The sequence below is a fragment of the Talpa europaea genome (assembly GCF_964194135.1).
Source record: "Talpa europaea genome assembly, chromosome: 1".
Taxonomy (NCBI): Eukaryota; Metazoa; Chordata; class Mammalia; order Eulipotyphla; family Talpidae; genus Talpa; species Talpa europaea.
In genome coordinates this window covers 99310926-99323164 of record NC_140073.1, presented here as the reverse complement: position 1 = coordinate 99323164, position 12239 = coordinate 99310926, and the positions used below count along the sequence as shown (strand labels likewise).

General features: G+C 42.5%; 1 protein-coding gene across 7 annotated transcripts in view; it reads right to left on the bottom strand.

Moving 5' to 3' along the window:
• Nucleotides 1-7816: 7816 nt before the first annotated feature.
• The window catches only part of PKP4 (plakophilin 4), a gene marked incomplete at both ends in the record, with an annotated part of 155755 nt that continues 151332 nt past the window's right edge, over nucleotides 7817-12239 (bottom strand). For 4 of the 7 annotated variants that reach the window (XM_084243145.1, XM_084243146.1, XM_084243147.1 and 1 more), the window contains 3 exons: nucleotides 7817-8065; nucleotides 9836-9909; nucleotides 11582-11710. In XM_084243145.1, coding sequence (XP_084099271.1) covers nucleotides 7817-8065; nucleotides 9836-9909; nucleotides 11582-11710 — 452 coding nt within the window. The remainder of the gene's footprint in view (nucleotides 8066-9835; nucleotides 9910-11581; nucleotides 11711-12239) is intronic. The other 3 variants (XM_084243149.1, XM_084243150.1, XM_084243151.1) reach the window with 1 other exon arrangement.

Here is a 12239-nt window from a genome sequence, read left to right as displayed (position 1 = left end):
CTGGTTTGCCGATCAGGGTCACACAGAGCCATAGGTCTTTAGGGAGCTACTTGCAAGGTCACTCACTGGCTAATCAATCATTATTATTACTTTTGTCCATTTTTAGCTACGGAACTTAGCTAAAATAGGAAGCTGCTTATTGGGGGCTGCCTCTGTTTAGCAGGGAATCTATCAGAGTTCCATCCTTTGATGACTGAGGCCTTCTGTGGACATCCTTTGCTGCCCTTCAGAGGTTGGAAACCACCTCATGGTGGGGGTCAGACCACAGATTACTGAGGCTTTCTATTGTTAGCCTCTGAGCTGGAACAGTAAATTGAAACTGACCTGCTGGGAATCTTACCCCTCGGGCAACCTGAGCTTGAGAAATTTCATCCAGTTGGTCATCTTTCTAGGTATCTAGAGAGGGCTGGACACTATGGCTTCTGTCAAAGCATGGAATTAATATAACACAGATATCTGGCTTGAAGCTTATATTTAAAGAAACCTCAAAGTAAGGAATTGTAGGGATCACTGCAGAGCACCATCACTATCCTAGGTAGAAGATGATAGAGCCTTCCCTTATTCATGCCCTCACTTTCCTTACTAGTAGAAACCCTGCATGAGTTGAAGTAGAAATGGGCTCAGGGGAAAAATTACTTTTCCTAGCCTCCTTTATAGGCAAGGGTAACCAATGAAATGTATAGCCAAGGATTCTAGAAAAACTTTTAAAAGAGGTTGAATTGGCAATCTCTACTTTCCCAACTCCTTTCTCATTGAGGAGTGAAGATTTGATTGCTGGAGCTCCAGCAGTCAGTTGGAGCTATGAAGATGAGCATACTGAGAGGTCAGGCATTCTCACACCTGCAAAGGAAAGAGAGACCCCTAGGATTGGATTGGGACAGCCACTGACTCTGAAGAACCCTGAAGAGAGACCCCAGAGGGGCATTATCTTACCTTACCTCATTAGATTGACTCAGTGGATGGCAGCACAGCAAGGCTAAAAGTCTTTCATGAACAATGTTGAAGCCATACTCATTATATTTCACCTCTAGCAAATAAAAGCAAACTTCAGGGGTGTTGCCTTTTGGGAAGTAAATGAACAGTTATAGTGATTTCCGAAGGAAAACTAGATATTTTCCTACTGACCTCAGATTTACACCTTTGACTGAACACAAGCTGTGTTTAACTTTATTTTATAAGATAGAGCTGCAGGACAGCTCTGGAATCATGGGGATATGAATGGAGGGTGAAGTAGCTCATCAAATGTTATTAAGTCTTTATCAAAATTTCCCCAGCCATTGGATAGGGATCTAATAATGAAAGAGCTAGTTATGGCTCATGCAAACAATTATGACAGCACAAAATGCTTTTTAGTGATTTTAAGTCAGAATTAGGCAACCTCAATAGGCACAAACAGTCACTTAGGGGACATGCCAGCTGCTTCCAGCAAATCTGCTGACATAGAAACAGGGAAAGGCACAAGGCAGATACAATTCAAGTCATAATTTGCTTGCTAATAATTTCCCGTATCTGCAGCCTGTAAGGATTGCCCTGAGTAAGGATATTCCTAAAGACAGCAAGTCAAGTCATCACATGCATGAACAGCAAATCACTATCACAAGGGTGAGACAAAAGTCAAGATGGAGACCAAAGTCAATGTTTCTAAAGTGAGGCAGAATTGACAAGGACTAGCTGCGAAGCATTCCTCTGAGCTGGTGGCAGCCTATGATTGCACCTGGTCTCTGAGGCCCAGTCCAGCTCTTGGCACAGGCCAGCAAAGGGCAGCTGTCTATCACGGTAGAAACTGCCCTATGCAAACCCAAATGTGGTTTGTATCTTTTGCTCTCCTTCAGCTCCCTCCCCTGCTGCATGCTAATTAAGAATAAGACTGTTCACTTCCTTTGCAGCAGGGATTTTCTTGACCTACAGCAAAAGCAAAAGATCCTTTTTGAATTTAGTGTCTGCCCTGCGATTGTAGAGTTTAAAAAACACCATTAGCGCCTCTGCTTCTGATTTCACTGGCCCATTTTCCTGCTAACACCTTTTCTGATACTTTGCTGAAAGGCTTCTCAACTAGACTCCTTCCCTGTGGCTTGGGTAGCGCCAGGTGGGCGAGGTGTTTATTTACACATCTTTTTGGATCACTAGGTAAAAGACACACTTCTGTCTCTTGGCAACACATTTCAACATGAGCCTGAGTTTTATTTTTCAACTTACTTTCTTGTCAACACACATGTAAATCTGAAAATCATAGCTCATTCAAAGAGATATTCCCTTATAGTGATTTTCAAATATATAAATCTTCTAGAATTCTGCTTAAATTTAACTTTTATAAACTGTCAGCTTTTAAATAGACTTGTGTATACAACTACAAATAATTTTGTGCAATAATCTTTTGTGTGAAAAACCACTCTCAGTGGATGTTTTGAAAGGTTTGAAATATATAAATTCGGTTTTTCTTAACTTAGTGAAGACTAGATTCATAAATTTGTTTCTAGGTCATAAGACTAAGTGCCCAACAATGCCATCCTGTAGTCCTTTAGTGAATTTTGAATCAAGAGTTTTTTATATTGTATTAATTTTTGCATGATGAAATGTACAGATATTATGTGTACATTTTCATGAGTTTTGATACACTGTGGAAGAGCTATCCTAATCAAAATATAGAGCATTTCAATCATCCCCCAAGTGTTCTCTAGTCGATACCCAGCCCCAAGGCAACAATGGTTGTGGTGTCTATAACCAGAGATGATTTTGCCTGTTCTTGAAATAGAATCATCCAGTTATGTATTCTTTTGTGCCTGGTTTCCTATAAGAATATACATGTTTTTGATATTCATCCATGTGACTGTATCAGTGGCTCATTCTTTTTCATTGCTGACTAGTATTTCAGTACATATTTGTTTAAACTTCTACTGAAAATTTGAGTTATTCTGCATTTTTGGTTATTATGAATAATGCTACTATAAACATTTTTTAAAAATAGAGTAAGTTAAAATCTATTAAGTGAAAAAAATCTAGTAAGTATATTTGGCAATGGCCAAGATTATTTTATTATTTTTTCCTCATAACCTGGTTTGATCATGGAAATGTTATATAGGGAAGGGAGAGTGGCACCCCAGAACCCCCAAACCTTCCTCCTCTAAATAGGTTGTCATCCACTGCATCAAGACAAAACATACTCTAGTGCTAAGACCTTCAATGGAAAGGAATTTTAATATAATTAATGTGCAATACAGAAAAGAGAGAGAATAAAGTTTCTAAATTAAGCACCCGAAGTTACCCATCCCCTCGTGGGTAAATGCCCAGCCAAACAGGGTTGGCCCAAATCAGGGCCACTGAGATCCTAAAGCCTGCCACAAGTCTAAAGCACTTTCTGGGTGGGGACCCATAGAAAAGGGTCAGAAACAGCCAGACAAGTCTGGAAGGAAAAGAGCAAAATCAAAATCGAGATAAAAGCTGCCATTGTTAACTTCCCCACGGATCTCTCACCCACATCTGTTTCAACCAGTCCACAACCAAGAAGCAATTGCCGTTTCTTCACATGTCTCCCTGCTCCATGTGCCTCCTCCAGGTCTCCTTCTGGCTCCATCCTGCCTCTTTCCTCAGTATCCTCTCCAGCTTCTCCTCCTTGCTCAGCTCCACCCTCCCTTGAGAGGGGCAAGGAACCTGGAACCTCCCCTTTTCCTGGGAACCACCTCTTTACAGAATAAAACCAACATCTAATGGATTTAGATAAATATTCCTCCAGAGGTTTTGTGGTAGCCCGAAACAAGGTTCCCTCCTGGCAGATTTTGCTTTAATGGTCTATATTCACTGGCATGGCTCACGGTTCTTTGAAGAGGCGTTCCCAGCCACACACATCAGGATTATCACGACCAAGTTTCCCAAATTTGGTTCATGTAATACCAGTGTGGTAAACAGATGAATTTTGGCAGTATATGAACATTTGTATGTTTAATAAATGTTCATTTTTATGATTACCTTTTATTTGTGGCATATAATGGCTTTTTCTGTTAGAGTAGCAATAGTATTTCTTTTGGCAAATTTAAGAAAGTGATTAATTAAAAATTTTCAGTAAATAATAGCTTGTTTGGAATTCAAAAACATGAGCATTGCATCTAAGATAGATTCTTGTGCTATCACATCCTGCTCTGGCCACTTAATGGCTGATTCATCTTTGGCACGTTACTCTCCAAGTTTGTGTCAGGATCTGTTAAGTGGAATATTAGTACAGATTTGCATTTGCTATGAGGGTGAAGTGGGAATGTAATGATAATTGCATGTTGGACAGTCAACAAGTGGTATTTTACCATTTTCCTGCGCAACTCAGAAATCATGTGACAACTGGACACAGGCCTGGGAATGGTTACTGGAAGAGATACGGGTCTGTCCTGTCATTTCTGGCTCTCCTGAAATGTCCAGGGGCTTCAACGGACAGAATTTATTTTTTAATTTATTTTCTTACATGGTTGTTCATTTTTGGATAGTATTTGATTTCTCCCTCAGGTGTAGTCTCCAAGCTTCTCCCACCATCACAGCACCCGTGATCCATCACCACACAGTCTCATCATCACAGACAGACCTTTGTACTCTTCTGTCTGGTTTTGAATCCTCTCCTTCCCTGCTCTATGCCTCAGACCTATGGTCAGTTTGCAAGTTTCCTCTTTTTCCTAATCCTTTCAAAGGGCAAACTTTAAACAAGTGTACACTGAGAAAAGATACACTCTGACAAGAAGCTCCACCTGTGACATTCCGACTCTAAGATCTCAATACACCACTTCATATCACATCACTCTCTTCCAGGAAGCTGCCACTCTCCAAACTCCAATCATTAACTTTTCAGATTACAAAGCAGGAAGAGGGGAAAGGTATGTGTCCAAGTGGCTCTCACCTTCATTGCATGTTGCAGTCACCCAGGGAGCTTTTCAAGAATACTGATGCCTGCACCCATCCTCCTGTGCTACAAGTGCTTCTAATGAGCAGTAGCAGTCAGGGTGAAGATCCTCTTTTCTAGCCTGGCTCAGTTTAGCCCTGATCCTTGGGGGGGGGGGGGGAGGGCTGGCTAAGAACCACAGACTCTTCCTGAGGGTTGGATTGGGCATATCCAGCACAGGGCAGGTTCACTATCAATTGGGGCGGGCAGATAAGAGTCCCGGAGCCCTCAGTGGACCTTTCAGGATTTAATGCTCTCTCAGGGAACCAGATGCACAGACACACTAGCACTCACAGGGAACCAGGTATACAGACACACCAGGAGGCAGGCATGGATGGGGGGTCTGGGGGGCACACACTAACCTTTGTGCTCTTTGTCTGGGCTCTCTCTGGCGTCCTTGCTCTAGCGATGCCTCGCCTCTTCTGCAGTCACGCTACTTGTCCTTTCACGGCTACAGCTGCTGCTGCTTTTAGCCCACCTCTAAGCTCAGGTGTGCATACTTACACGCGCATGCGCACTCATACTCCAGGTGTCCACAATCAGGTACACAGGCCCCAAGCTCCCACTCCCAAGTGCCTTCTGCAGGATCAAGGTCGCAGGTGATAGCCACAGGTGAAGGGTGTAAAAAGCCCGATTAATTCATTTACCCGACAGCAGGTTAATGGTGACATTAGGCAGAATAAAAAGTCACTTTGTATCTGTAGAGCTTGTTTATTCTTAAACTTTGGAGTGTGGCCTCAGCTTTTTGGTCAATGATGCACTTTTGTATCTTACAGGCTCTGCAGTTTCCTTTCTCCTTTCACAAGGGAGGAGCCTCACAGGGTAAATGATCTGCCCAGTCCTCATCCTTAGGCCTCTTTTCTAGCCCCATGAAGTCTGGCTGAAGGCCTAAGTGAGTTCTTTATAACCCAAATTTTGAGCAGGTTTTGAAATGTTGCCTGTCAAAGTCGGGGATCTGGGTGGACTAAGTTACCCCAAAGACTAATAGGGTCGCTGAAAGCAAGTTATTGTCAATTGACTCAGGTCAGCTGCAGATTTCTTTGTATTCTTGGCTTGAGAGAGGGCCTTTTAACCCAAATGAAAAGATGAAGTTTAAGAAGTCAGTGATTGGAATCTCAAACACAGACCAGACATCTCTCAAGTCCTGATGTCAGTCCCTCAGGAAATCTGACAACCTGTCTTCTAAAGATGGCTGTTTCCTAACTCTGCTGGGGGTCAGGGGCACCTGGGTGATATAACTGGCAGCTGGCTTGGGTGTCATTTTGGGTACTCTTGCACATCAGAAAGGCTCCCCATTGGCAGACTTCACGTGTTCCTGCTTATACTCATTCCCATTTCATTTTGGATCCCAATCTTGGGTTGTAGTCCATTCAGCGAGGGGAAGCACATTCCTTTTGGGTCTCTTTCTATATACTCACAAATATAAGCACACATTTTGACCTATGATATTTTAAAAGTCGACAGTTTTCATTTTGACTTGCCATATGGGTTGTTTCTCAGTTTCCCAAGTAAGATTCAGGAACTGGGCATAAGGACAAACAACAAGATGTGGGAAGGCTTCAGACCCTGGGTCCCCTGGGCTGGTGTCCCTTCCCTCCACAGATGGACAAAAGCTTCTAAGTAATGCTGTTGGGTATTACTGGGATCCTGCCCCACCCTGCCTCTCTAATCCAGGAATTAATGTGCCTTGTGGAATTACTCAGCGAAATAATTATTTTGCTTTTATTACATTGATGCCAAACAGTTAATTGCTCAAACATTGTTCCTATGTAGTTGAATTCTTCAAAAAGATGGAAAATGAATCTTTGTCAATTTAGTCAGGGCTGAGCTGCCAGCTGTAACTTTTCTCAGGTTTAAAGTAGTGGTAAATATGCACAGTGGTCTGAAAAACATAAGATAAGCTGCAGTGTGCATCAGATTCAAAACAGATACCAAGAAAATAAAATACTATGATAGATAAAAGAGCAGAAAGCTCATAGCTGCACTCTTTGGTATGGGCCATCTCACAAAGTACATTAACTGTATAAAACTAGGGAAATTTGAAAATAGTTGGATATATTTAGGCTAATTTAACATGCAATTAGATTTGCATTTCGTAAATCTGTTTTTCCGTATTACACACAGAAAATAAGAAAGGACAGGGAACAAATTTCCAAGGATGAAATTTTCCACATTTATTTTTCTTTCATGTGCATAGAAAATGGCAGTGAAGTGTCCTATGAAAGAGGCAGGGAATGGGCATGGCGCTGCTATATCAGATTCAACTTTGTGCTTCGAAGGTACACTATTTATTTTGAAAACAAAGGATGTTGTAGTTTGTTTTAAATTGCTAACGATTCCTTGGGTTTCCCATTTGTCTTTTGAAGCTGTCAGTTCTTCAAATTTCTTTTCAAATGACACACTGCATTACAAATGATGGCACTTAACCAATGTGGCATTTCCATATTTACACCAACAAAAGAAATTTACAAGACATAATAGCATACAATCTTGACATTTAGTAGTAGCAATAAAACATGAAGGGCATCCATTTTATTTTTTTCTGTACAAACTATCAGAACATAACTTTATTCACATTAAAAAAATCATCTTTAATTTGATTTGACCTACACATCCCCATCTCATTTCATCCGCTTCTCAAAACTCTCATCACATCGCCCACACCTTCACCAGACTACAGAATCTATAAGTAATTAGACCTAACACCTAAATAGAGTTCAGAAAGTCCTCTATCCCAAAGGTTTCCTCACTTCCCTGATAATTCATCAAAAAAGAAAAAAAAATGCTCTTCACTCACTCCTTCCATTTCACTTTCACATTTCATCACCAAGTCAGCAAGACAGACTTTTCATCTCAAACCAAACAAGGTTAGAAAGAGTTCCTCTACCGAGCCTCTTGATGCTACACCCACGAGTCCGGGGACCCTGGGTACTGTTCTGCTCTATAAGAAGGTCGTTTAGTGGAATAAAAGTCGACATAATTTGTGGTTGATTTCAGTCCATACTGTGTGGAGTAATCAGTAGAAGCTGGAAAGTGCGCTCGGTCATCAAAATAAGGATCTTCGTAGCTATGAGGAGACTGCAAATACAATCTGTATGCATCAAAGTTCTTTCTGTTGGAGTCATCTTGACTATAATACAGCTGTTGATGCTGTTGACAAAGTGAAAAAGCAAATAAATTAAAGCAATTTTTGGCAATACATGTTTAAGGAAAATTAATGTGGGCTTTCTGCTTCATATTTTTACATCAGTACACAACAATAGTGAACTTATAGTTCAAAGTTGTTTCTGGTGCACACAGTACGTCAACTAGTGGACTCAAAGGATTTCAAATTATGCCTACAGGTGGACAGGCTGAGTTTGCTCAAGTCCTGTCCTAAGTCCTCCAGAGAAGCTAGTGCCTCAGAAGAGTCTAAGATCTTGGTGGCAGGTGACCCCGGTTGCCTCCCCTCCTTACTAGGGGCCTGGTTCTGTGTGCTCTGCCATGGAGGGGCCTGTTTCCTGGGCATGCCCAATGAAAGGTTGGCCTTAGTTTTAGCTCTGGCACAGGGAAACCATTAAGCACATCATGAATTTAGATAGAGGTTAGATTTTTTGGCTTCAGTGGTTGCCTAATTGCATAGCCATCTTTTAAAAAGTTTATCTCAGAGATGATTGAGTCCACCTTTCAGTTTTAAAAGAAATAAGTAGTCTGCTGAACAACAGCCATGCATTGGAAACCCTGCTGTACTATTAAAGGAATAAGCAGTCTCAACCCAGGAGAGCTGTAATATTAGAAGAGACACATAAGCAAATATAACTCTAAAGGGTAAGACGTCCCAAGCGAGGGATGATAAACCCTTCTGTAAGGAAGCTAGTCGAGGCACATGTGGGCATCCACACAGGGCACCTGACCCTCATATTTCCTTTTGTGTTGTTTTTCCTCTGACGTTGTTAATTTTTTCAAATGTGTTTGTGGAAAAACTGCCTTGTTCTTGCATCTCTTTCCTCTTGATCATGCCTGAATCCCTCCACTTAGTAAGATGTAACACAATTACAACACTATTAACATCACGTTCTGAAATTAAATACATTCTAGTATGGTAAGGATTTCAGAGCTAAATTCTCTTGAATTTAAGTTAGGTTCATGATTCTGAGGCTCTTTTTCTAAATAAAAATCTATAAATTATGAGTAATGTGGGAAATTCCTTATCTTGCAATTGCAGCAAAAAGATGATGAAATGGAGGGAGGTCTTAGAGCATTTTTATCTAGGGACGGGATAGAGGTGAGTTTGGGAAACCCAAGTTGCTCACGTGTTACTGGAAGGTAAGAGGAGAGCTCAGATGACTCAGCCTCAGAAGGACTGCAACTGATCTGAGAACCCCCCAGGAAAGCAGAGACTGAGTGTCATAACTACAGCCCTTCCTCTGCAGCAGAGTGGGGTCCACCCCAGCAGGTCTGAGTCCAACTGAGACAAACGGGGACCCAGCTGTGGACTCAAGTATTTTCAAAACATGGAAGCCTTAAAGACGGGGAGACAAGATGAGAAAAAGGGATACAAAAAAGGAACAACGAGATGAGAGATTAATATGTTTATGAACCTTTTCCCACCCAGAGGACGGAAGAGATTTTAGAAATTAATAGGAAAAAAAAGTGGGAAAAAGAAATTGTTGGGCAGAGAGCATGGACTGAAGACTTTCCAGCTGGTTCCCATCAGTGGCATGGTGGGTTCAGCAAGATCAACTCCTGTAGCTCAGGACATGAAGCTACTTTGCAAGTGATTTGCTTGAGTCCTCATGAGTTTCTGAGGAACGAAGATCTCCTGGGAAAGCTCCTTGGCCCTTGCTGAATTGGTCCAGCTCTGGTAAGTCAACCGGCGTGGACCCCTCACTGTGGATCCCTGTTAATCAGCTTTCTGTAAAAATGATATTGCAAATTCACCTGTAGCCGTCTATTTTGTTCTCTTGCTGGTGAGGAATAGGAACTGATGTAAATTGGTGAAGGTTTGCTGGAGCCTGAAAGAAAATATTTGATGAAATTAAAACTAGTGCTCATGACCGTGGGTTAGCAGGCTGTGTGGGCTCCCTGACTAGGCCTCCTTCCCTGGGGCCAGCGCAGAGCGGGACAGTCAGCTGCCTGGGTGCCCTGGATCTAATTTGGTGGCTGCTCTCTCCAGGGCTATGAGAGGCTAATGAATATGGCAAAAATAGGCCATGGGATGTTTCACCAAAAGCAGTGCCAATGCACAGCCCTTCCAAAAAAGCCTTCCTTCTCAAGCTCCGGTCACTGTGGTGAGCTGTTCATGCCGGTAAGGATTTCCCTGGCTGGCGTGAACAGCAGCTCTGCTCCCTGAGCTGAGCAACGTCGCCTTTCCAGGCCTCCGAGCAGAGCATCGGGTCAGATGGGGGAAGGGAAAGAGAACAAGTGCCAAGCCTTCAGAACAGCTGTGATCCACAATCACAGGCCCTGGGAAGAGCAGGCAGAGGCCTGATCTAAGTAGCATGGCCACATGGAGGCACAGCCCGTGCCCGCCATCTTTAAGTACGTATTTTAAACAGAAAGAACCTGGTAATCAGAGGGCTGTCTTCAAGAGGCCACAACAGATTCCTGAAGGTGTCATTTGTTACCCATCTATTATTGTTAAGGCTAGCTGAGATTTTTATTTTTTAATGAGGAAAATGAAACATACTTAAGGTAAATTAGTTTACTGAAGCAAGCAGGGAAGACACAGAAGGGCAGGCATGCTAAGGAGACTATCTTTAAAATAAAGCAGGCTGCTGCAAATCTGAAGCAACAGTGCACTTCAGTTTGTATGTGTATTTTCTCTGCAAAGAGCTTGGTGTTTGAAATGTAGCATCTGCAATTTTCTGAGCTATTAATTGCCATAGTAACAATAGTCGATTAGTAAACAGTCCTGTGAAATCACAATTTCAAAGACAACAGCACAACTGAGACTGCTCTCCCAGCAGTTGTTAAGTTGCCACCAGGTTTTATTTATTTCTTTTTAATAAATAGGTTTTTGAGAAAAGAGTACCTTTTTTTGGGTAGCTCACACAGCCTTATTTGAAATCTTTAGCTATAATTTGTAAGACAGTTGAGAATGGGGATACTGTGAAATCTTGGTATTTAAAAAATTATATACAATTTTCTGAATAGGACATAAAAAATTAATACTCTGCAACATTATTTTTGTTATTCTTAATAAATAATCACTCCGAGGAGAATCATATTACACACTTTGCTATTCAAACTCTTTTTCCATGAAAATGTAAGTGAAACTGATCTCTAGTTTCACGTTTGAATTTAAGAGATGAGAGAGGCTAGGAGACCTGCTCTGCAGTGTCACAGAGCCCAGGGGGCGGAAGTGCTGGGCACACAGAGAGATATGCTGGGGAGGGAGCGAGCAGAGCAGAGGGACCGCACTGCAGGGTGGTGGCCAGAAATGATTTGCATTGGAAGACAGTGCTCTTTTTATTTGTGGTCACTAGACCATTACCGTAGCTTGTTCTACTTAAAATAAGTAGCGAAAACAACGGCCCCAAGGAAGGGAAGGGACAAATTGGCACAAGGTTCACTGCTGGGGACTGTCTCAATGTAGGCACAGGCTACTTCCCAGGCCACTGGTCTCATGCCTCAGAACACACAACTTTTTGAGACACCGCATCACGCACCCCACTGGCATCTTACCAGGGTACAGGCCTTTATGTGTGGCATCCCCTTGGCTATTGTAATACTGCATAGGTGGCTGAGTCCTATCGTATTCAGAGCGAGGGTCTCTGATGCCTAACAGTGCTGGTGAGGAAGAGGTGCTGCCGACTAAAGGGAGGGGCACAGGGAGGAGAGGGGGGGAGGGAGAGAGAGAGAGAGAGAGAGAGAGAGAGAGAGGGGAGAGAAAGAGAAAGCAGATCGTCAGTGTCTCTCGAAAAGCAAAGGTCAGTAATTACAAGTGCCATGCAGCTGGGCTGAACATCCACCCTGAGAGGGACTGGGAGCTGGAGAGCAAGCCGCCAGCCCTGAGTGGCCAGCGCAGAGCCTGCAGCTCAGCCACTGCCAGCCATACCTAAGCCCACCAGAGAGCTACCGAACGCAGGCTGATGGCCTAGAAGCACAGAGATCATGCAGGTTTCCCCAATACTAGGCCTCAGTGACTTGATTAGGCTTTTGAAATTTGAGTGAGTGGTAAAAGCTTACAAGCCATGCAAGAGTAACATTTGCTACTGCTCAGTTCAGCTGCTTGTAAAACACCCCCCTATTATGATGTGGAGCTCCTCAGTAAATAGATGTTTTATGGCATGTTTTGATTTCTAATTATTTCAAAAATATCTGTATCTCTAAATATGTTTGA